Source organism: Cyrtonyx montezumae, unplaced genomic scaffold (genome assembly GCF_038088225.1).
Source record: "Cyrtonyx montezumae isolate F1298 unplaced genomic scaffold, pur_monq_1.0 scaffold_0, whole genome shotgun sequence".
In the NCBI taxonomy this organism is placed as follows: domain Eukaryota; kingdom Metazoa; phylum Chordata; class Aves; order Galliformes; family Odontophoridae; genus Cyrtonyx; species Cyrtonyx montezumae.
In genome coordinates this window covers 9,150,645-9,174,212 of record NW_027071824.1, presented here as the reverse complement: position 1 = coordinate 9,174,212, position 23,568 = coordinate 9,150,645, and the positions used below count along the sequence as shown (strand labels likewise).

General features: G+C 42.8%; 1 protein-coding gene and 2 long non-coding RNA genes across 4 annotated transcripts in view; 1 reads left to right on the top strand and 2 right to left on the bottom strand.

Annotated features, from left to right (window-relative positions):
• The window catches only part of HHAT (hedgehog acyltransferase), a 139,820-nt gene extending 120,972 nt beyond the window's left edge, over positions 1 to 18,848 (top strand). Inside the window, exon 11 of the mRNA XM_065752212.1 lies at positions 18,702 to 18,848. Coding sequence (XP_065608284.1) covers positions 18,702 to 18,799 — 98 coding nt within the window. The 3' untranslated portion in view covers positions 18,800 to 18,848. The remainder of the gene's footprint in view (positions 1 to 18,701) is intronic.
• Positions 10,294 to 15,665, bottom strand: LOC136058658 (uncharacterized). Its single transcript, XR_010623151.1, has 3 exons — positions 15,490 to 15,665; positions 13,015 to 13,176; positions 10,294 to 11,120 (listed from the first exon to the last, which is right to left on the bottom strand). It is a non-coding gene; the product is annotated as an uncharacterized LOC136058658 (long non-coding RNA).
• On the bottom strand, positions 17,920 to 21,424 carry LOC136058708 (uncharacterized). 2 transcript variants are annotated; one of them, XR_010623163.1, is made up of 5 exons: positions 21,328 to 21,424; positions 20,425 to 20,519; positions 19,540 to 19,671; positions 18,428 to 18,488; positions 17,920 to 17,991 (listed from the first exon to the last, which is right to left on the bottom strand). It is a non-coding gene; the product is annotated as an uncharacterized LOC136058708 (long non-coding RNA). The 2 variants fall into 2 exon arrangements; XR_010623159.1 differs by lacking the exon at positions 17,920 to 17,991 and having other exon boundaries at positions 18,312 to 18,488.
• Between the last annotated feature and the right edge of the window lie 2,144 nt (positions 21,425 to 23,568).

The following is a 23,568-nucleotide window of genomic DNA, read 5'->3' as shown; positions in this document are numbered from 1 at the left end:
AGATAACTGAAAAATATTCATTGAGGCAGACCCCTGCATAGTGGGGAGCTGGTAGCCAAGGCCAGCACATCCAAGGGTCAGGCTTGTTTCTCTCGTGTCCCACTGAGTTCTGATGAAGCATCCTTTTACAGCCTCTCCTTGTACCCTACAAAAAAAGTCTCCAGGCCTTCAAAAGCTCTGTGGCTTTCAAACCTATTCCAATACCACCTACTAGTTAGAGAGGTACTGAATAAGAACTGCCAGGCAGGATAATTTAAAATGAATATGTACATCTACCTACATATTTCTGTACGTTTGCACCCTGAACACTTAATCATGCTGAAGTAAGATTACGTACTTCTGCTTATTTCTTACAGTGAAATCAGGCTGATGACTAATAATAATGTTTTTGTATCATACTAATCCTGGAAGAGATTGAATTAATGTATTATTAATAGGGTCAAGAGAACCACAGATTTCTCATTACAAGGTCACTGAATTTTTACTTGAATTTTTTTGTTGTTGGTTTCAGAGATTTTACTTCTGTGTTCCTTCACATCAGTGAGGGAAGTCTTGCTTTCATCTGGTTTTGATATGAAAATATTATTTGCTGACTTAGCACAGGTGTAAACTGGACTGGAGTCAAAACTGAACCTTTGTGTCAGGTCAGCAGGACAGAGCCTTAAAGTTGATGGATAGTTGCTGTGGCACTTGAGGCTATTGTAAGCCATTTCATAAGTACATCCCACACAAACATTTGTCATTCATAAGCGTATGGTTCAAATGTATATGGATGTTTTTTACATAGTCCTGAGTCAGCACAATGTGGAAAGTGGTGTTTATCCTTCTGCTCTCACTGCTCTATTTCTTTTGTTTCACTCGCCTCTCTGATTTTGACATGACACCTTGACAAGGTGGTCCTGCTTTTCAGATGGTTCCTCTTGTGCCTCCTGCTTTATGCACAGTTCCACCTGCATTTGTTTCCTATCCCACACCTCAGTTGGTCCCTGTTACAGCCTGTTGCTTTGTTTGGAGTTCCTCCCAGTGGACTTCCACCCTTTTGCTGTGTTTTTCAGTCCTGGTTGGGATGCGTGTTGCATGCTGCAGTGTTCACAGGCAGGCAGCAGTGCAGCACACAGCTGCAGAGCTTGGCAGGCCTGGGAGAAGAACAACAGTGATAATTAAAGGGTGGGATGGTTTCCACGCACAGAGTGGTCAGGTAGGCAAATAAGCTGGCAGCTGAGAGGTAACCAAGTGTGTAGAGAAGTTGACAGGATTATAGCAGAGTTTGTTCAAGGGAAATGCATGGAATCAGAACAAAGTATCACCTGTTTTCTAAGAGTTTTTATGAAAGATTGAGTAGAAGATCTAAAACTTCACAGGAGTCTAGTAGCTATTTTTTAAACAAGTTTCATTCTAGAGGTGCGTTTTGATCTATCTGTAGAAGACTGTATATGCTTTTTTTCATTGAAGTGGACAAAGAGTTCTTTGTATTTTCCTGTCCTTTGCTCCAACCATTTTACTAGAGAGATGCATCATTCCAGTACTCAAGTGTTGCTGCTTATTGAAATACTTAATGTGTTTTTTTAGATGAGAAGGTGTGGGGGATATGCTTGGGAATCTGGGAGGGGAATGCTGAAGAAGATCTTGACCCAGCTGGAGGACATTCTGCATTAGGTGGCCATTTCTCCTCTTTGTTACTCATTGATGTGAAGTCCCCCAGCAGCTGTCATAAGTACTTGCCATATTTCTGGGGTAGGCATCAACATTTTAGATGCTTTCAAATGAAGTCCCCCATATTACTGAGTGCTTACAAATTCTGCCTGAGTTGCTGAGAGTGAAGGTCACCACATAACCAATGCCATCAGCCCTAGGAACTTGGTCCTATTTCCACTAAGGGAGGTGGCAGAATCCCCACTAGTTCTGTAAGCACCATTTTTAAATGTTTGGATCACTTCTTCTCTACCTCTAAAGATCACAATATCTAAATCTGAAATGCAAATTTTATTAGGAGCTTTTCCCAGCTATGCTGAAACAGTTACTGCAGTCTGTCTTTGTCTCTGTTGTACACACCTTCGCCTCCTTAGGAAGCACCATGAAGGTGATGATGTAAGAGATCTCAATGCAGTGTGGCTGTCTCACAGAAAGCTTGGTTGAGGTAAGCTGCACACTGAATTTTATACGGCATGCACTTGATACACTTGCTGCTCTGTACTAGACTGAAGATCTATTGCCTGACTCAAAAACGAGTCCAAGTTTTGTCACATCAATTCACTGCAGGAAGCAGCTGTTTTCAGCTACTGAGCTGCTTCAAGTTGTGTAGTGGCACGAGTGCCTTTGTCATGCTAACAGTTGAATGCATATTGCCTTTTATTCTGTGTCACACTGCAAAAAATAAATAAATCTGAGGAGCCAAAAGTTACTTTATACTTGACAGCAGCTTATAATGAGCCGTGCTTCCTGGGGGAAAACCACCGACTCCCTCTTGGTGTGAAGGACAGAGGCTAACTGTAATTAGAGAACTGTAATGATTAAGCTCTGGCCAGCACACAGTAGGGGAAAGTGGCCCTGGGGGATACAGAGTAACTTCAAAATGTTAAATTTCTCAAGAATTAACAAATGTCTGGCATTAGTCCGGGATTTCTTAGGAGGACCACAGTTCAAACAAGGAAGAGACAACAGGACTTCTGTCTAGCTGGTCCTTTGTTCTGCATTTCCAATTTATGTGCTCGGTGCCATACCTGTGCAAGAGCATCTCTGCAAGTGCAGGAGCATTCACAGGCTGTACCAGTAGGACATCTGGCATAAATTCATGTTTCAGACCAGTTCAGTATAGCTCTTCAGTGAGTTTAAACAGCATGTAATGGCAAGAATACTTTTGTGACTAGTACCAGCAATGCTACGTAGGCGTGAACCTTACTGTAGTTTGAACTGAAATGCAGAGTCTAGCTGTAAGGGATATATAGCTTTGCTGGAGTGTTTGATGCCATTTTGCTGCTGAAGTCCCAAGCCCTGTGAGAGTACCCATCCCTCCTTTAGAATGTACTTCTTCACAGCACTGCATAGGCACTGGGTTCTCTGGGGTATCGAGAGCAGAGCCTGCCTGCACAAGAAGGTAGAGCCCAAAGTGGTTCCTCAGCAGGAACCTTGATGCTTGAGAAGACAGTGAAGTTTTCGGTGATAGCAGTGCACCTGCTGCATTGTAAATAGAAGGGGTTTCCATGAATTAGGAAAAAAAAAGTCATGATGCCTTACTGAAAGATGTCATCCTTATGCACTAAGCATTTCTGAACAGTTTTAGTAAAGCTGACTTGGGTTTTAGAGATAAATACACAAGCTTTATCTTTTTAAGTAACATTACTGCCGATGAAGGGCTGTGAGATGAAAACTGGAGAAACTAAGAGACAGCTAGCATTTACCTGCTTTGACAGTCTGAAGGAAATGGCAAAAATTATCATGTAGGAGAAAATCACCCTTTCTGCCCCATCCCCCTTTTTTCCTCCAGGACTGTCTGTCTTAATGTGTGTGCCTGTCATGCACAGGTTAGAGTGTTTCATGATGCTCTAGACTTGCTTTGTTAGGTTGCTTTCCTTCCTCTGAAAATCCTCCCTCAGCTTCAGTGCACAGGTAAAAGGGACTCATTGGATGTCCTCAGCCCTCTCGAGCTTCTGGTTAGGAAACATTAAGGACTGGCTGCAAGCATCTGTGGGATGTGTCTGGTTTAACTTCTGCCAGCCAGACCATTCTGAAAAGTCTGATTTACTTCTGACAGTGCTGGACAGAAATAAAATCTAGGTGTGGGAGAGCACAAGGCCCAAGTGTGCAGAAAATCTGTGTGCTTGTTAACACTAAGAGAGCCATAGAGCAGCTGCTGAAGGAGGCTGAGCCCAGCACTGGGGGCAGCTCCAGGACAGGTGCCAGCAGAGGCTCCCCAGGGCTGTGCATTTCCCTCTGGGAATCTGATCCACTATAATTTCTGCATCAGCCATTGCAATGGGCACTGCTGCTACAACATGGTGTGCAGGCAGTACTGTTAATGACTAGTGTTATTGGCCTCTAACAAAATAGAAGGAACAAAGAATACCAACTGCACACACAGATGTCACATATTAAAATGCTGAGTCTTGACTGTGATTAAGGTACATATGTATTTTTTGTCCTGCTCATACTTCACACTATTGACAGTGTTACAGAAAGCATCTATTGTTTCGTTTCAGTGCAGGCACAGCAACATAAAAAACAACTGGCAAAGGTCTGCTGGCAGCAGCATCCTGTACTTCTGTTACTACGGCAGTGCTGACCCATTGGTTCTTGTGAAACTGGGACCATACTATAGCTAGCCAAGGACATGCACTTGATGAACCTTTCAGTCACTGAAACTAATGACATCAAGAGCCTGCATTATGTATAGTACTCTGCCAAATTTCTATTGGTTTTGAAGATGACACAGTAGCTTCCGTGGCAATTTCTAGGTGATTCAAATTTAATGTATAGTCCAAATAGATATCCATTAATCAAAGATAGTGGTTATTTCCTTAGAAAACATTAACATTCCCTTAATATTTTTTGCCAAGTGCTTCTTGCATCTCATGAGTTCTGCAAGAGTAATTTTGTTAATAATTCAATTCAGCTTTACATACTGCTGTCTTCACTAAAGAAGTTGGCAGCATTTGTATTTAATGTTCTGCTAACCTTGATTGAGATGTAAGCTAACATCCAGTTGTATCTTCAAGAGGGAAGGTGGTAAACTTATTCTGCATTAGTCAGATTTAATTTCATCTACAGCAAAAGTATTGGTCAACTTGTACCACACCTACAGCTCCACTGTAGGCTAACTTCAGTCTTTACTCCATAAGAAGAAAGATGAGCGTAATTAGCTCTGAAAGAAGGCTTGAAAGGCTGGACCTTGTTTTTACCACACAAAGGTCACCCTTGTTAGCAGCAGCCACCTGTATAAGTTGATCATTTTGGAGGATATTCTATGAATATCCTTTGGTAACTGTTCTGCTTGTGCAGGTCAAAGCTACAAGGCAAGCTGAGCTACTTCAGGAATGCCTCTGCTTTGTGGGGTTCCCTCTGTCCTTTTTTCACTCCTAAGACTAAGGACAGCTGCCTGAGATATGAAAAAAATGTATCACTCTTGATTTTTTTTCTACTTTTCTGAAAAGCAAGTACTGCTCAATAAGAGATCTTGACTGTCTTACTCTCCCATAAAATACTTGATTAAGACCATTTGTTGTCAAATGTAGTGTACAGTGCTCATTTTCAAACTGGACTGTTAGATGAGAATCGATAAGCAAGCCTCTTAGCACTTCAATTTTAGTGACCCAGGAATCGGTCCAAATTCGTGAGTTTGACTCTCGCTTCCTGGACCATCTTTTCTCTGTCACTGATTCCCTCATTCTCTTCTCAGTCCACTTTTGGATGTTTCCTTCTCTCTGTTGGAGATTCACTTGATCATTTTAACTGTTCGATCTTAATTTTTTCAGAGCCTTTGTTTAGAATAATGGCAATGATTTTGAGTCATCCTTCTGCTTCTATCCTCATTTTCTATGCTGTAATACTTCCAATAGCAAATCAAAGTGGAGACATGCCACAGCCTGTCAGGTATCCCACCCAACAATTACAACATCTGTTGCAGTTTGGGTTAGGATTTAAAACAAATAAAGCTCCATCACTCTCTGAAGAACAGAAAATAATTTACCATTCTAAAGCCATAGAAGATACAGGGATTTGAGCAAAAGGGGAGGTAGGTATGATAGAACATTGATAATGACCTTGGTCCATCTGCTAGGGTAGTTTTCCGGTCTCGGTAATGTAATGTGTTCAAATACAATTTAAAGGTCATCAAGGATACAAGTCCAGGACTTAAGCAGAGTTTCTGATCAATGTATTAAGTAATGTGTTTGATTTTTCTTTTAAGGAATGGATGAAGGATTCTCCCAAATGATAAATTTCTCTTATTTAATCAGGCTTCTTCGTTATGACAGACTTGCAACAAGAGCTGAGCTCTTTGCTTGAGTTCAGTACTCAATGAAACACTGAAGGACGGAGGAAGGTCTTCCAGCCATATTTATCTTTGCGTTCTGCAGTAAAGTGAACGCTGAGCCAAATCCCAGTGAAGGATAATTCTACTAAGGGTCAACGAAGGGTTACCCGAGTGTCCTTGCTCTCTGTGAAAAAATACAATGTGAGCAGTCATGAAGATACCGACACTCACATTGGTAAATTTGATCCAAAAAGATGAATTTTCAACATCTGTACTGGATGTGCCAGTATCCATTCAAAAGATTTTTGGGAAGTAATGAGTAAGGCTGAAGAAACAGATTATACATTGGACATTCAGTGATGCAGTGAATAAGCAATAAAATAAGATGCTTTTCTCTTTATGCATTCATTTTCTATGGCAAATATCAGTAATATAAAGTGACCACAAATATATTTTTTTAGAACCTCTTCCATTTCATCCAGTGTAGTTCTGCATGAGAAATTCATTTTTAGTAATGATTTATATAGTACCAATAGGAAATCCAACTGAAATGAAAAGAGTAAAGGAAGAAGTGGAACACTTTCCTTTCTGTTAGGTATCATGTTTGTTGACAAAGAAAAGGATGTGAGTCCTGCTCTTGACAGTGAGAGTAATAGTGCATTCAGGATTAAAATTTCAGATGAGCAAGCCATATTCCCCCTCGCAGCAAGTGTATTGTTTGGATCTTCTCCAGTTAATCAGTTGAAACAATGGACACCTTGACATCTTCATTTGGCTCTAGGCTTTCACCAGTATAACAAGGGTTGCCAACCTCTAGCTTAATGCAGTGCTAACTAAAATTAATCTTGTGCAGACTTCTACTGCAGCCAGTACAAAATCACAGGTACCGTTTTTCTTAGCTTGTTTTCCATGGCTTGCCTTCCTTCTGCCATTTCACTGTAACTAGCTAAGTGGGTCAGATCTAAAAGGATGATTTTTTTTTTCAAGTTTTAAACAATGCCATTTTAATATTTCTTATTTATATTTCTAACAACATGATCTTCATTAGAAAAGTTCTCTGGGTCATGTATGAATGAGGAATGCATTTGACAGACTGATAGGAGCTTTGATCTGTACAGCTGTTCCCCAGGTGGTCATCCTCCCAGGGCATGTTCTGTCTCACATCAGGGCTGCATACTGTCGTGTGAACATGGTGAATATCCTGCTCCAGAGTGGGCTTCGTGTGTGCCCTGCCAGCCCTCTGTGACTTCCCGTAAGGCATTTCACCACCTGGCGCTTTAATTTCAAGGCAGGGATGTGAGAAAGTGTTTTTGACATGCGGGGATTTGAAGCAAAGATGTCTGGAAATAGCCCAGGCCTACTTGAGATGTGGCATTCATGAATTAGTCCCAAATTATATTTACATGCCTAATCTGTGTGGTCACAACCATTGCACGTGAACTGTGATCTTTGAATTAAAACAGATCGGATCCAGCTCTGTTATACTGGATCACTGAGCTGGTAGGATATGGCCTTTGTTAATTAATTATTCTGGCAGTGCGGCTGATCCAGCAAAGAAAGGAAGCATGCACGCTGCAGAAAGGCTTACAGAAATGGTTATTTGGAGGGGGGTTGTACATATGGAAATTTGTTCTCATTTCTTCCTTTGTGTTCTCCTGTTTACAAATGGAAATGACTGCTTCATTGCCAGTTCTCATTATACTCTCCTCTCCCGTGAGGTGCAAAATAAGGACTAGGAGAAATCCTGCTGCTGCGAGGGGCTGAAGCCTTGTGTTTGCCATCAGGGCTGGGGAGTGGGGCAGCCACAAGGCCAGCAGGATCCTGGCCTCTCTGGCATGGCACTACCCCTGCACACTTTGGCAAGGGGAGCAGAGCAGGGCAGTGGTGGCGAGTGGCCAGCTGGGCTGAGCAAGGTGCTATTGATGGAGGGGGGGAGGCTGCTCTGGGGGCCCCTTGTAAAGCTCATCAGGACAGCGTCCTTCCAATGTCCTCATGGCCCTGGCATCCATATAGGTTCCATACATCTCGTGGTGAAGCAGCTGAGCAGATCCACCCCTCGTGAGCCACTTGGGGCTAACACCCATTTGCTTACTGCAGGGTTGTACAGCTGATTTCAGTTTATCTGTTCTTGCTTTACATTAATAACTAACACGATCTAGGCTGTAAAGCAGTAAAGACAGGAAGTCACAGAAGTGTTGCTGTGTTGAATGCATGGACAAAGAGACAAGAAATGATTTGAACACTATGGAGCTGATGATATAAATGGGTCACTTGCTTTTTTGTGAGAGGCACATGTCTACATGTTGGCTTTTAGCAAGGTGTGTATTTAACACTATAATTGGGCTTGTTAAATGTTTGCAGTGCTGCTATTATTAGATTAAATAGCGGGACAGCCATGTGTCAGTGCAATGAGGTGTGATCTTTCTGTGTGCTTCTTTGGCCCACTGGAGTTAGCCAGGAGCACTAAGCTGCATCTGCATTTGTTAAATGAGGTAATTGAAGTATTGGCACCAACTCTCTTGCAAGGCACAGAAGTACTGTTTTACTTGATCGTATTCTGACATAAAGGAGCTGGTAATTACAGCACTTTTTTCTTGTAGAAAATGCAACATCCTGCTAAGGACACCTCCGAAAGCAAAATAGGGTATTTTTTATTTTAGCCATCTAACCTGCAAGGAACGTTGTGAATAGTCTCATCCAGCAGCATTTTAGGAAGATTTCTTAAAACCAGGAAGCAAGGAGAGCAGCCAGCCTATAACAACAACACTGGAAATCTTCACATGCATTCTCTGAGCAGATTCCAAAGGCAAAGGAGTGTTGTTGTACTCAGTGTACAGAGTGAGGAGCTTGGGCTGACAGGTCCATTTTAATTTTGGTTACCAAATCATTATGGAACGCACTCAGGTTTGCTCTGATCAAAATTCCTTCCCTCAGGTGGGCTCCTACTGATCCTAGGAGAGCTGAGAGGGGCTCAAGAAGCAAGCATCCTGCAGCTGGTAGCTCTGACAGATGCTGCATGGGGATGTAGCTTCCTGGGTGTTTCTCCTCCGTGTTTTCTGTCATCATAAAGGCTTTGCTAGATTTTGCTTCAGATGTGCTACAAACTTGTGCAACTCAGATAGGTAGATCTGTATTTTCAGGTACTGTCTGGGTTCTGTGTCACACAGGCATGCTTCCAATTCACACAGAGAGCAAGGAATGAGAGATTTCCTCCCCAGATTCACTAATGTACTTCTAAAATCCAGAATGTATCTTAGAATGTACAAGTGAACTGTCTAATCATGACCTTAAAATCATGTTAAGGTTTTTTTCATTATTTTGAATGTTCTTGGTGGTAGACTAATGAACTCTTACTTGTGATGTATCTGGAACTGAAGTATTTTACTGATCATTTATTTATTTAGTTGCTATGATTATATGGGCTGTAGCAGTCAGGCTGGCATCTGCATGACAGAATTGGAACAGTTGGCCTATCAAAAAGGGGTCAACCATGTATCATTGTACTATTGGATTTAGGTGATCTTGGTGTCCTTTCCAACCTTAATGGTTCTGTGATTCTGTTTATGGCCCTTTTTCTACAACTAACTTGTATGTTATATTTCATGTAATACGTTACCGGTGTAATGGTGACTGTTGTCAGTGTCTTCTGATGGCTCATAGCCAACTTCAGGTGACACTGTCCTTGCACAGCTGCATGCATTAACAGCCCCATGGTTCTTTCTTTTGCCATTTGGTGGTATTGTGAAAGCAAGACACGAGTGGAAGTGAAGTAACTTCACAGAGCTTGAGACAAACAGCATCGAAATCACCTTAGTCCTGCACGGTAGTTGCAAGATTGCTTGGTTACCCGTGCACTTTTACTCCTCAAGATGTTTGGTTTTCTGTTGGGTGAGGGCTCAACTCACTTGTCCTCACTTGTAGCACTAGGTTGACACTGGTATAGCAGTTATCCCACATGCAGTGCTCATGTAAGTTACCTGTGTGCTGTCAGCCCTTCTCTTTACTGCGTGAAGCTCTAACAGGTAGCAAATTCTGTTGTGTGGAACGTTTCATGTTCGAGGGCTGTGTGATAAGAAGTTGCAGTTTGTATACTGTTGGCATAGCTGGTTGTAAGTAGTTGTTAAATTTGTCATGCTGCTTGTTTTCTTAACAGCGTGAGAGACAAGGCAGTGCCACAGAATTGCTAAAATGGTTCAGGAGCATAACCAGATTTGTGATGAGGAAAGGAAATTGCTGATTAAAGAGTCTTGCAAGTAGAAAGGACAGAGCATAATTCATCCTTAAGTACTACTTCCTAATAAAAGAATTATTGTTTTATTCATCATTTAAGCACCTTACAGTCACGACCATTCCAGGATTCCTTAGTCAGAAATTGGATTGGGAAAATGAGTTATAGCTCTTCACCTTTTTATGCAAATACTGTCTTTGCTTGTGATTGATGATATATCTGAACCACTGGTTTAAATTCACTCCTCTTAAGAGCTTTGATAGGGCCCTGATTGCTCAAGAGATCTCCAGCACTTGGTCTCAAAGATTACAGAAGGAATTCTGTTGAGTGCAAAATGGTAACATACAAGCCTAAATTCTAGAAAGGAGGCCCCTAATTAGATTAATACAGAAATCTTCATTCCCTTCTTGTAGAATGGAAGTTAACTTGCCCTTCTGCTCAGCCTCTTTCTTTGTATGTCATGGGTGTCTGCTCAGTGACAGACACTCAGTACTCAGCTCAGGCTTGTGCCAGGCAGCATCGCTCCCAGCTCTGCCCTTGGGACGTGTCTGTTCTCCTGGGGTTTTAGCTCTCTATTCTCACACTCTGTTGTCCATCTATGATGGAAGGATGCTCTTGGCTCTGATGTTTTGATTGCTGTCTATAATGCCATCATTTAAGGAGGTTATTCTGAGAATGTCTGAGCAGACATTTGAGGATGAGCACAGTGTTGTCCTGTTGCATGGCAAGGCAGATATATTACTCAGAAATGTTTTCACTGGGTAACACTTTGAGGTAGCTTTCCTTCCTTGCTTCCAAGTGAAGATTTATCTTTATTTACAGTCACGCTTTTGAAAGCTTTTGTTCAGAGCGAGAAACAAGCAGGAGTTCTTATTTTGTTTGTTTCCATTTTGTGTTAGCTGTGAGAAGTTCTCAAATAAAGACCTGGGAGGAGAAGGAAGGTCACCTCTAGTTCATACGCTTCTTGCTGATAGAGTCACCCTTTCTTAATCTGTAAACTAGAGCTATTTGATTTCCTTTTCCTTTCCTATTATCACTTGTGGCAGAAAGATTCTGCCTGGTACTTCTAAGCTGCCTTTTTTCACTCTTAATTCAAATGTAATGCTTGCACTAGTAAGGTTCTTTTGGTTTTAGCTGAATTACCCCAAATGGATCTGATATGCATGAGACCAGGGTTTTTTCTGATGTTTTTTTTCACTGACAAGTTCTGTTGGAAAAAACTAAAGGGCTACTAAGTTATACTTCAAACCATAAAGCAAAAAGCAGAACCACTGTAATTCTTTTGTGCTTTATACAGTAATTAGAAGCACTTGGGTCAGAATTATGGTCAGGTAATATCATGATCAAGCAATGTGGAGTGAAGTTACCAATATTCCTCTGCTCACATCAGGTGACGCGTGCGAGGGGAGCTAATGCTTCTGATTTAAATTATACAGCATCTGGAGAGCTGCTGCTGTCATGGCTGGGTATCAGTGATGTTTTGCCTCCAAAGACAAAATGGAGTATCTGTGCAGGCAGGCATCTCCTGAATGGATACCTGCATCCACACAGTGTTTACCACCATTCATAAATAAGAGCACTGGCAGGGTTTTTTGTTTGTTTTTTTTCCATGTGCATGCTCAGTGCAAATGGTTTTGGTATCACTGAATTGTACCGGGGGTGCTTTATAAAACAACAGCCATGTCTTTTGAGCTTCACATTAAGTCGTTTATTTGTAGCTGATCTAATAGAAGGAAAACGTGTGTTTAGCATGTTTCTTACACTGCCTGAGGTTGAAAGGTGTTCTTGTATGCGACAATCCTTGTTAGCACACAACTTTCCTTAGTGCTATCGAGCATAAAAGCAAAACGATTTTTACCTATGGTGAGGTGTGGTTCCACTTTCACTAAGAATGCAGAAAAGTCACAGCTTTTGTGTTCTTTATCTGTTTTTCCCCTATCTGCTAAATGAAACCTCTTTGCATTATGACAGCGTTAAGCCGTCTGCTCCCAGCATTGCTGATCCTGAGTCCAGCCATCCTGCGTTGCAGATGATGCTCTTTGTTACCTCTCCATTTTCAGTTTTTCTCAGCAGCAGTCAGTACTCCTCAGACAGCCACAGACATAAGCATTCTACAGGATGATATAATTTAAAATTCACATAAGCAGACTACTATGTAATACATTTCTTAATGTCCTTAGCTGAAAAGAGCTTTGTGCCTAGAGAGGAGGAAGCTTTTGTGGATACTGCTGATGTACCTGGGTGAGGTTGAGATCTTGACCTGGCAGCTCACTGTTCTGTGTTAAACTGCTTCTGAGTCATCCTTACAGCACTTCCCTGGCTTCCCTCTTCAGTACCTCCTATTTTACAAAGATGATTTTCCTTAATATTTGGACTTCACTCACACTTGATTCTGCAGTATTTCCACCTGTACATTTTATAACCATCAGTAAAGTTGGCCAGGAGTCCCAGGTTGGTTCCCCTTGGCTCTGCTCCTGATGTGGATAGAGGGGGAAGGTGGGGGGGGCTCTTTGCCAAAAACCCAGTGGGATAAGGCAGCATCTTGAATAGAGAGACCCTGTGAATCTGGGCTGTGCTTTATATCGGGGTGGGGGGGGGGGGGGGGGGGGGTCACTGGGGGCAACCAGTTGAGACTTGGAGAGCTGTGCTAGTGCTAGCAGGATTGGTTGTCCATCCTGGCAATGGTGTAACTTTGTCTTCTCATATACAGGCTGAAAGCAGAAGCAAAACAACAGTGCCACAGTTCATGTTAGGTCTTTGTTTGCTACATGCATTCTTTTGCAGCTTAATTCACTGTTTTCTATGTACTGAATCTTACCTCACCATGCTTGTGGTTATTGCTGAGTGCATGTGTGGAGCAGATTTGATGTCTTTGGCTTGAGTCCTTCCACAGGGCAGACAGGGAATTCAAATGAAACTGTGCATTGGGTCTTTGTTCCAGGCCAGTTTGTTATCAGCAGTTTATGCCTAGGTAGCTGAACTGTATGTAAGTACACAGAAGTAAAATGTGTAGGAGTTGCTACTAATAAGCAAGGATACAGGCTATTTGCAATCTATAAAGGCTAAGATGACCATTTAATTTGGCAAGCACCACAGTTGAGTTTTTAAGCATGTGATTCATAAAAACTAGCAGATTCTTCAAATCATCTTTTAAACCCAGGAACCAGCAGCCTTAAGTAGCCTTTAGGCTAAGCTTTCAAGTAGTTAAAATGCTGCTGGATTTGAGTAGGTACAGCTACAGCCAGAAGTAGTGCACACTCTTGTATTTTAAGGGCCCATTCTCAAATATAATAATGTATAATAATAATTAAAAAAAAATTGATCCCCAACTTGAGGAGATTACAAAGAATTAAATACTATGAAGACTGTTTCCCTGACGAAAGCCTTTTCTACACTGTGACACACACCGAAGTCCAAATGGCACTGCTCAAGAATATGAGCTGTTGAAAAATTGCATTTCTAACCAATGGGAGGACAGAGTCCCAGGGGGCTGGAATCATTTCCAACTCTGGTCAGTTTAAGCATGGACATAGAGGTCAATCTCAGTGATTGGGATAGGCTACGGTTGGGCAGTTAAGGTATATTAATAAATGTTTCCATCAGTTTATTATGCTGCTGTACCTTGTCCTGTGCCTCTTGCCTTGGCACTGGTCACCTCTGGCTCTGTCTTCTTGCCACTCTTCCTTCAGATATATATATAGACATGGTTGACAAATACAGAGCCTTCTCTTTGCCATTCTGTATGTGTATCTCTCCCCATAAATATATAAATAAATGTATTAGCTTTCATGATTATAAGTATTAAAAATAACTTCAGTGAATTCCACATAGTTCCTGTATTTCCATAATTAATTGCTTCTGTTGTCTTAACTCCTGGTGCTGGAGTTGTTTACTAACAGGCATCCTGTAGTTCAGTAGAGATTCATAAACTAAAGCCGTACGTTTAAGTAATGTTAAAGTTATTTAAGCTAGAAAACAAAGGCTGTGCTTATATTTTACTGTACATAACTGAAAGTGCCCATTTTCCTGTCTAGGTTAGCTGTGAGTAGGGGAAGTGTATGGAAAGGAACTAGAATGTGGAGGAACTTCAAAGGAGCTTGCAGGAAAAACCTCTCTGCAAGGGGAGATAATTTTGCTGTTTATCTTGTGAATGCTTAGTTTGAAGGGTGTATTATAAAGCTTCAGAATATCCTTCAGATAGAAGTTTTTAACTTGAAAATTATCATTCTTTTCATATTCTGATTTAGTATCTTCAGAATAGGAATGAACTCTGGGGGAATAGTAGTAGGCATACTTTATAACTATTACCAGCATTACGTAGGGCTGCATGTGTTATGTTCTGTGTACACAGTAGCTGGAAAATGTGATGCATGACCCATGGAACAATTTTGCATAAGCCAATTGGATCACCTCTGCTGTGCTTTGAAGTTCCTGGTCCCACATCTGCATGCTGAATGCTAACCATAGCTGAAGATATGTTGGGCTTACTTTTCCAACCCCCTGAAAAGGGTATGGAGTTGTCAGCCTGCACAGGTGCTTGTAGTATGTCTTATTATGCATGTCCTGCTCTGATGGGTGGCATTGGTACACCTGGAAATGAGAAACAAATTGAAATTAATATTATTCATGTATATTTATATATTTTCTATATATTTATGTATATTAAATTATATTAGAATTAAATTATAATTATATATAATATATACAATTGAATATGTAAATATAAAATATATAAATATACAAAAACAATATAAATATATTTATTTACATCTATTTAATTATATATATTTATATTTTTATCTATTCATAGTCTTCTTTCTACTGACCTCGAGTTTAGAAAGTGTTATTTTTTCTGAAAATGAGACTGGTCTCATAAGGATGTTAGCAAGTGAAGGTAAGAGGCCTTGTCCTCAAATGCTGGTTTGATGTTGCTTTTTTTTTTTACCTGACAAATCAGTGCCTGTGCCTCTTCCTAGCCACAGTTGTGTCTCCTAAATTCTCCTTTAGGGAGTGGTGGCTTCAGTGTCCTGTCACACGTGAAGTTCTCTTGAAGGACAGATCTTCCTGAGTGCTGAGTCTTGCAGAAACTTGCATACTTCCAAATCAAATCAGATACATGCTCCTGAAGTCAAGCTTTTCAAAGAGAGAACTTTCTTTGGCTTTTATTGATGGAATAACCACTCTGTGCTATGTGACTTGGCCACATGGTCTTCAGACATCTAAAAGCAGCACTGAGGTCCCACAGCAAGTCAGGCTGAACATGTAAAATGTTATTACTGTCCCTTTCTTTTACCTGTCACAGGCTGGAGCCAATAAAGGGCTGTTTTCTTGCGCTTGTGTATCTTTCTGATAGATGGAGAGGCCCAACATGTTGTTGGCATGATTCTTTTACATTACTGTACAGTAGATGAGTTGTGTGTGACAGAGCAGTGTCTCCTGCCTAGCTGTGACTGGAAGCTTCTTCAAGAGGAGGCTGTGTGATGAAGTGCCACTGTTAGCACAGTATTCATGGAGGCGTTTGCAAAAAAATTTGTGTTTGAGTTTTGTGGAGCATTGTATCTGTGTAAGTAGAGAACTTGGCTGTGATTCTGCTAATGTTTGCTAGCCAGCATTCCTTTGTTACAAGTCCAGCTGTCTTAGAGAAGACTAAGCATTACCTGCACACAGAGAGTGCTGGATTTGCAAATAGGACAAGAATTTGTTCCTAAGTATACAAACAATGTGTGTTAATGAACGCTAATTCCTCCTTCTACAAAAAAAAAAAAAAGAAAATCTGAGTCATCTGAGACTTAGTTTTTGAGCCTAAAATCAAACTACTGATGGTTGTTAACAGATTTTGAGGCATAAGGTGGTATGTGGTTGTATTTTCAAATAGGAAATAAATAACAGTTTGGTTTGCTTAAGTTTAATACTTCATTTGACTCTAGTAATGTTGTTTTTAAAGTGCATTCTATTTGTATGATTTTGGATCCAGAATGAAGACATGTCTACTTCTGAATAGAGTTTGAAAAATGATACAGGGTGGATGGCATTTTCTATTAGAGGATATAGTGGCTTAGGGTGATGAGGTAAAGCTGAGGAGCCATCAGAAAGAAGAGCCCTTTGAATGGTGGTTTGAGGGTAAAAGCAGAAACCAAAAGGCCCAAGGAAAGAAAAGGCATGATAGTGCTGGCAAAAGGAGCATTTTCTTTGGAACTGTGGATCTAAAAACAGCTCCTGGTTGGTTGAGAAACTGTTTAAGCAAGGAGGCTCCTTTGAACTTATCTTGCAAGCTCATGCTGCTGTTTGATTATAGAGATTACGCACAAGGATGACACACAGGTCATTTACAGCAGAAGAAAATGCTGGACAGAATTTTAAATGATGCCCTTGCTGAAGTAGCCTTGCTCAGCGTGTCTGTCCCTGCAACATCACCTTCTGTGACAGAAGAACTTTGCCTACGCTTTGTGATGTGATTACTTTCTGTGATGTTGGCACAAAGCGTAGGCAGAGTTCTTCAGTCTTTTCAATAAGTGTGTTCTATCCATTCACAAAATGGAACAGAAGTGAAACCAGCTGGAAGAGCCCCTGCTTGCGTTGGGCTTTCCTTCAGACCCTGTGTCTAAGAGCTAGAGGTCTCCTATGTGTGCTGCCTTGGGCTCTGTGCAGCTCCTGCTGGAACAGCTGTAAGAAGAACAAATCAAAACTATATTTTCTGTCCCCTCTCGCATCATGGGTCACTTTCTCTTCCCCCTTCTTTTCATCTTAATTACAGCAGCAGCTAATCTGCTGCATGCAATCCCTAACACCTGTTACTGTGCAGGGGAAACTCCCTGTGTTCAAAGAGGATTATCACAAACCAGATTATAGTGGCAACTCTATGGCAGGAGCACTGAGAAGGAATTTTATTCTAAGTCTGAGGGTCCAGAAGACATTTCCACCAAATACATACATAGTCCATCAAGATCCCTTATAAATAGGATGCGGAGCACTGGCTTGCAATAACAAGCAAGTTATAAGAACTACTGCTGGCATATGTTCTGTGCGTGTCACATCTTTAAAGTGCTAAAAAAAAAAAAATGCATCATATCTGTCTAACACAACTTCCAAAAGCACCCTTTCATAAATAAATATAAAAATAAAGCTATTGTGGTGTGTATCCTCTCTCAACTTGCTGGCTCTGTTTGTATAAAGCAGGCACAGGATAGTGCTGCCAGGGAAGGTATGGGTTTGTTACATCTGTTGCCAGACTTTCAAGTGCAGTGTTAGTGCAGATAGCTTGCTGTTGAAGGTAAAACCCAACCTACAGCAGTCTAATTCCACGGAGAAGGAAGCAAGCTTTGTGAACCTACCTTCAGCAAGAAGAATGCTGTGTGAGTTGTATGGTGACGAGGCTGTGTCTTCTGCCCATCCCTTCTGCAGAGCCCTGAGGAATGTCCTTGCTGCCAGTGGGCTCCTTCTGCCCACAACCATCTCCAGGAGGGAACACAGAAGCCCTTCTTTCAGAAGGAGCTGCTGTTGATGCAGGGGTGGCACACAGAGTCAGCTATACACATAACCAGAGTTCATCGTCAGCAACACCAACAAAAACTCACCCAGAGCCAGATTACCTTCCTTTCTTCTCCCTCCCCTCAAAAAGAACATTAAGGCTCAATCTATGAATTGTAAATTCTAAGATGAGATTGGAGGGAATGAACAGAGGTGCCATGAAAAGTAGTGAGAAAGACAGCTTAATTTATGTGAGTCAGAAGTCTCACAGTGATGCGCAGATGCCCTGGCAGGGGTGCACCTTTTGGCTTGTGACACGCAGACATAGCTGTAAAAGATGAGTGAGGAAAGGTGACTAAAAGAAAGTAGAAGAAAGAACAGAACATGTCATTTCCTCAGCAAAAGTTTTATACATTAGAAGACTTATTCTTTTTAGTTTAAAAAGGAAAATTCTAATGAGCAGATCGGGCAAATAGGATTGTCTCCTCTGCAGCAGCACAATGCTGTGCTGACCCCATTAGCAGTTATTGGTTTGTGGAGAACATACATCAATTTTACACCCAGCTGCAGGGTATCTGAAGCAGCCTTAATCAGAGATTTCTCCAGACTCTGCAGAACAGGTAGCTCTGATTTTTTAATAACCCACGTTATGGCCGTGCATGCCTTCGTGCCTGCAAAGCACCACAGCCAGCATAAAGCACCAGGGCTCGTCCAGGGAGCGGTTCGACAGACAGACTTGCCCAGAAGAGCAGATTGAAACTGACCTCTTTGATGCTGCAAGCATCATTTGGAGATGCAGAGCAGGAATAAACCTGATCCAATTCACTGGAAATAGAAAAGAGTGCGTCTGTGGAGGGTCGGGCATCCCTGAAGCTTTAGACAATCCACGTTCCCCCGTTGGTGTGTTGGCTCCACTTACAATACCAAACTGCTAATAACATTAATCAGAAGCGTCACGAGTTGGTCACCCTAAGACTATTTCTGCGTGAAGCAGCCATTAATTACTCTGACGAGAATTGTCTGCCTTTCTATTTATAGGCTGGCCATGGGCAACACTGACTGTTCTCAGCTTGCTGTACTGCTACGCTCACGTTGGCATCGAATGGGAGCGTTCGTATGCTGTGAGCCACGAGTGACGCAGAGCCACAAGCCCGGTGCCAGCTTCCAGGGAGGGGACTTCTCCACACTGGAGAAGAACGTGCCAGACCACATCACTGTGTTAGAAATAAAAGCTCATTTAACTCACTCATTCTGTATTGTGAATTTGAATGAACTACAGTACAGAGTGCAGAGACACTATCAAGCAATTGGAATTATTGCTATTTTTGTTTAAAAAAGAAAGACTGTGATTATGTATGTTGAAAGACCATGCCTCAGGATACATATTTTGTATATGTTAAAGACTGGCTTTGTTTCTTTTCATGTTTGCTGCCCATTTTGATGTACTGAAAAACTCTTTTTTTTCCCTACACTGTACAATTCAGATGAGCTGCAGTCTCTCAGCTGCTGTCCAGGGGCACCCAGGGCCGTGCCCTGCACTTACATTACTCCATGACCAGCAGGATGCTCATCAGTTCTTTTTGATTGCTTTCTGATTTAAGGTAGAACATTTTTGATGTTCTCTGGCTGCAGTTTTTCAGTGGAAAGCACTTTTCTACTTACTGTAGCAAAGTCTGCTTTCTCTCAATTTCATTTAAACTTTTTTTTTATTAGTTTTAGGAATGTTTTTCTTTGCTTAAGAAGAGGAAGCCAGTCTTGTCTCAGTAAATAAATAAAATAAAGAAACATGTGCTGTTTTTAATCTAATATGACCTTACAGCTCCTTGGTCTATAAATGCTCTCTGCCTTGGGTTACAGCTAAAGCACAGAGTATTACCTTTGTGATGGAGCAAATCTCACTTCCAGGGGAGCTGAGGAGTTTGCCTCTTGTGCTTCTCTGCCACGAAAGGAGGTAACCCAGGGCTGGCTGGTAAGTCTGCTTCGTTCTCTGCATCCAGGCACTCAGCTCCTGCAAAATTAAAAATGCACTGAGAGCAGTGTTTGAAGAGCTTTAAAAATAATGCAAAACTAAGCAAGAATTGTCCATTACAGTAGCACTCATTTAGCCAGAGCTCTGTGCCCTTTGCTCAGAGTGAGACCTGGTAGAGCAGCTCCTCTGCCAAAGCACGAGGCTGCCAAGTGGTGGGAAAGCTCTGCCTGCCATGGTTTAAAGGCACCACAGCTGGGAGAGTGCTGGAGCATGTACTGCTTCCCAAGGGGAAGGGAGAGCCTGCCCACATCTGGTACGAGGCACGTCTCAGTCTGCTCCTTTTTAAACATACTGAAGGACAACTGGAAGACCTGTAGTCATGTGGGCTGCAATCTCCTTTAGACATGACGGAAGCCTCCAACCCCAAGGAGGGCTGCTGCTGAGAGCAGGTAGCTGCTCTTGAAGCAGCAAGACTGCTACAGAACCTACTTCTGTGCCCCTGGCAGCTATCTGAGCCATCTCAGTGTCCTGCTGTCCATTGTTCGTGCAGCTTTGGCAAGTCTGATCAAGATCATCCCTTCAACAAGACACTGAGATAGGCTTCAGCCTGGTACCTGCGTTCACACAGTGTCTCTGCTGCTCAGAAGTACAAATAAGAGTAAATTCTTCAGCTCCCCACCCACCCAGACACTGCCCATCCCACCAGCCCTTTATTTTTAGGGAAGGATTTCTGCACCACACAAACACAGTCTGAAGCCCTTTCCAGGAGATACCATTGAATATAAGGCTTACCACGTGTGCTGCCTCAGCAGAGGGACGTCCCTCCAGACTCACTCACAGGAAGCACAGGGATCCTCTGGGCCACAGAGAAGAGCACTGTTCTCAGCCTGGAAATTTTGTGAAAGGATCAGAAATGGCCTCCATTTTGGAGTAGAACTGAGCTAAGACCAAAGCCCTCCTGATAACTTTGTAATTAAGTGCAATTAGCGTTGGATTGAAAAGTCATGAGTCTGTTCTTCAGCTTGATCGATTACCATTACTGCATGAAATGAGGGGCTACTAAGCGATGAGATTCCAATTCGTATGCTTGCAAAATGCACTCCAACGTGGAAATGGCCATGAAGGTCATCCAGACTGTGCTTCTTTCTAAACCATAATTGTTTTTTTGTAGCGTTCTTTTTCTCAGTGCTTTATAATCTTCACTAATTTTGTATTCTCTTTCTGGTAATAAAGCTCAAACGGACAGTTGGCATGAGAGCTGTGTTGTGGAAGGCTGCAGTTTGGTGTAAGAAACATAAGTGCTTCACTGCCACTTAGGAACACAGTGGAAGCCTGCAGTGTGTGTGCAGTGCAGACTGCCCACGTTTCTCTCTCTCTCACACTCATATGGAATACACCATCCCTGATGGCATGAGTTTAAAAAGCAAATACACTTAACCAGCTAAGGTGACATACGATGCTTCTTGTGAATGGCCACCAAGAGAGGGATTCAAGCAAAATGGTCGCTTCCCACAGCTGCTATCCTGGCCCAGTCAGGAGCACGAACTACTGTTAGCAACATTTAAGAAGTAGATAATACTTCTCATATTCCACATATTCATCATAAAAGAAACACATTTCCTTCACTCTCGATCTTTCCAGAGACCCTTTTTCCTGCTACTTTGAAATATTTATTTTAAGAAGAAGCTCACTTACAAAGTTCCTGATCCACCCTCCTTGCAGTGCTGGTAGGCAAGGTGTGAGCTGTTCCTTCAGCTTGGGGACACGCTCCTCAGCGTGACCTGAGCCAGAGGTGCCATCCTGCTGGCAGGTCCTCTGCAATGCTCCTAGTTGAGGTGGAGGTGGCGGAGTCTGTGACAAGACATAAGGACCTCTGGTTACCTAAGGGAAAAAAACCAAGCAGTTGATGGGAGATGATGATTTTCCAGATGCTAAGAAAAAGCTGCTTAAGGGCACTGGGAAATGATGGACAGAAATTTCCAAAGAAAGAATGGGCCATTTTGAATCAAAGTGAGAACTGCAGTCCAGAGGGTGGGGCAGCACTGCTGGCAGCCCCCAAAGGGGCAGGATGGCTGTGGCCGAGAACAAAAGGTGTGGCTGGGAAACAGTAGGCAGGCACTTGGTGCCTACTGCTAAAACCAGTTTAAAAGGGATGCCGAAAAGCATGCCAACCAGGCAGCACAAAGCCCTGTATTGAGGCATGCTAAGAGCTCCCAGGAAGCTGCAGCCATCCAGCCACACACGTGTTCATCCCCTAACCCCCTGCTCGGTTATCAAAGCGCTCACAGCCGTAATTATTACTGGGGATCGCTTACACTAAGTGGCTCTTTCTTTAATTCTGCACTGACTGGAGGGCAAGCAAGGCTTTGCTCACATATCTCTTTCACGTCTCAGCACTAAAAGCAGATTAGTCGGCATAACCAGCTTACCACAGGTCATAAGAAAAACAGCTTAACTATGGGAACCCGCAGCAATTTTGTTATTAGTCATAGCAGCAGCAGCACACTGCCTCCCATCTCCCACGTGCCTGCTTTGTATCCTCCTGAGTCACTGCAGCTCCTGCTGGCTGCAGGGAGCTGGGCTGCCTGAGCACACCAGCACCATTTTCCTCAAGGAGCTGTAAGAGTGAGGGGATTGCTATGCAGAGTGTGTTGTGGCCACTGCCTGTGCCTCACCGTGCCCCCTCGCAGAGCAGCTCTGCCTGTTAGTGCTGTGCAAAACACTCTCCCTGCACTAACGGCCACTTGTTAGTCAAGTCATATATTTCAATGCAGCAGGAACAGCTGAAAGAGTGCTTTCCACACAGCCTGAGAAGCACTCTGAGGCTGTAGTGCCTTTGAGGATCAATCTGCACTGCAATAGATCTCTGCTTGCACCAAGAGCTCCCTGAGACCGCCCTGCTCACGGCCCTCCCAATCCCCTCAGTCCAGGGCACTCGGGGCACCAAAAAAGAAAGGATGAAGCCAACTGCTCTATGCGAGTTTCCAGCACTCAGCAATGGAGATAACATCACAGATGGCTCCTGCTAAGGCCCACTGACACCAATATGTGGCACAGTCACAAATGTGCTTCACCTGTGCCTAAGCATCCCAGGCCTTGGAGCATGCCAGCTCCACACATGAGCTGGTTGCAGGATGCCAGCAATGCCTAGGAGAAGAGGAAACACAAACACCTAATGGCTATGACCTATATAATAATTGAGTTCTGTGCAAAAGTCTGAGCAAAATGACCTCAAGGACCAGCCTGCAGGCAGCCTAAGCCTTTCCATACAAGGGAGCTCTGCCATCTGTAGCAGGCTTAGTCTTCCTGCCGGCCTTGGGCACTGCTGCTCCAGGGGCCTGGCCTGAACAGAGAGTGGCAGGGTGGGAACTACACAGCAGCATCGGTCAGGGAACGTTCCTGAAACACACTCTTTCTGTATGCTGGAAGTCACAAAGCTGTGCATGAGAGCACATGGAGCTAACACACATGAAGATGGATAGAATCATCGAATCATTACAGTTGGAAAGAACCACTAAGATCGTGTCCAACCACCAGCCCATCCTCACCATGCCCACTGACCACATCCCTCAGTGCCAACATCTCCACACTTCCTGAATGCCTCCAGGGATGGTGACTCCACCACCTCCCTGGGCAGCCCGTGCCACTGCCTCAGCACTCTTGAGAAGAAATTCTTCCTGATGCCCAACCTGAACTTCCCCTGGCCATTCATTCAACAGGCACTGAGACCATTCTCTCTCATCCTATCGCTGTTACCCAGGGGAAGAGGCTGACCCCCCTCTCACAGACCTAGCAGTCTGCACCACTTTTCATCCTATTCAGATCTAAGTATAAATAACCCAAAGTATTGGTGTGCCATCTCCATTCAGATAAAGGTCAGGCAGAAGGGGTCACCTGTAGCACACGGATTCACACACAACACTCAGCGTACAGAAG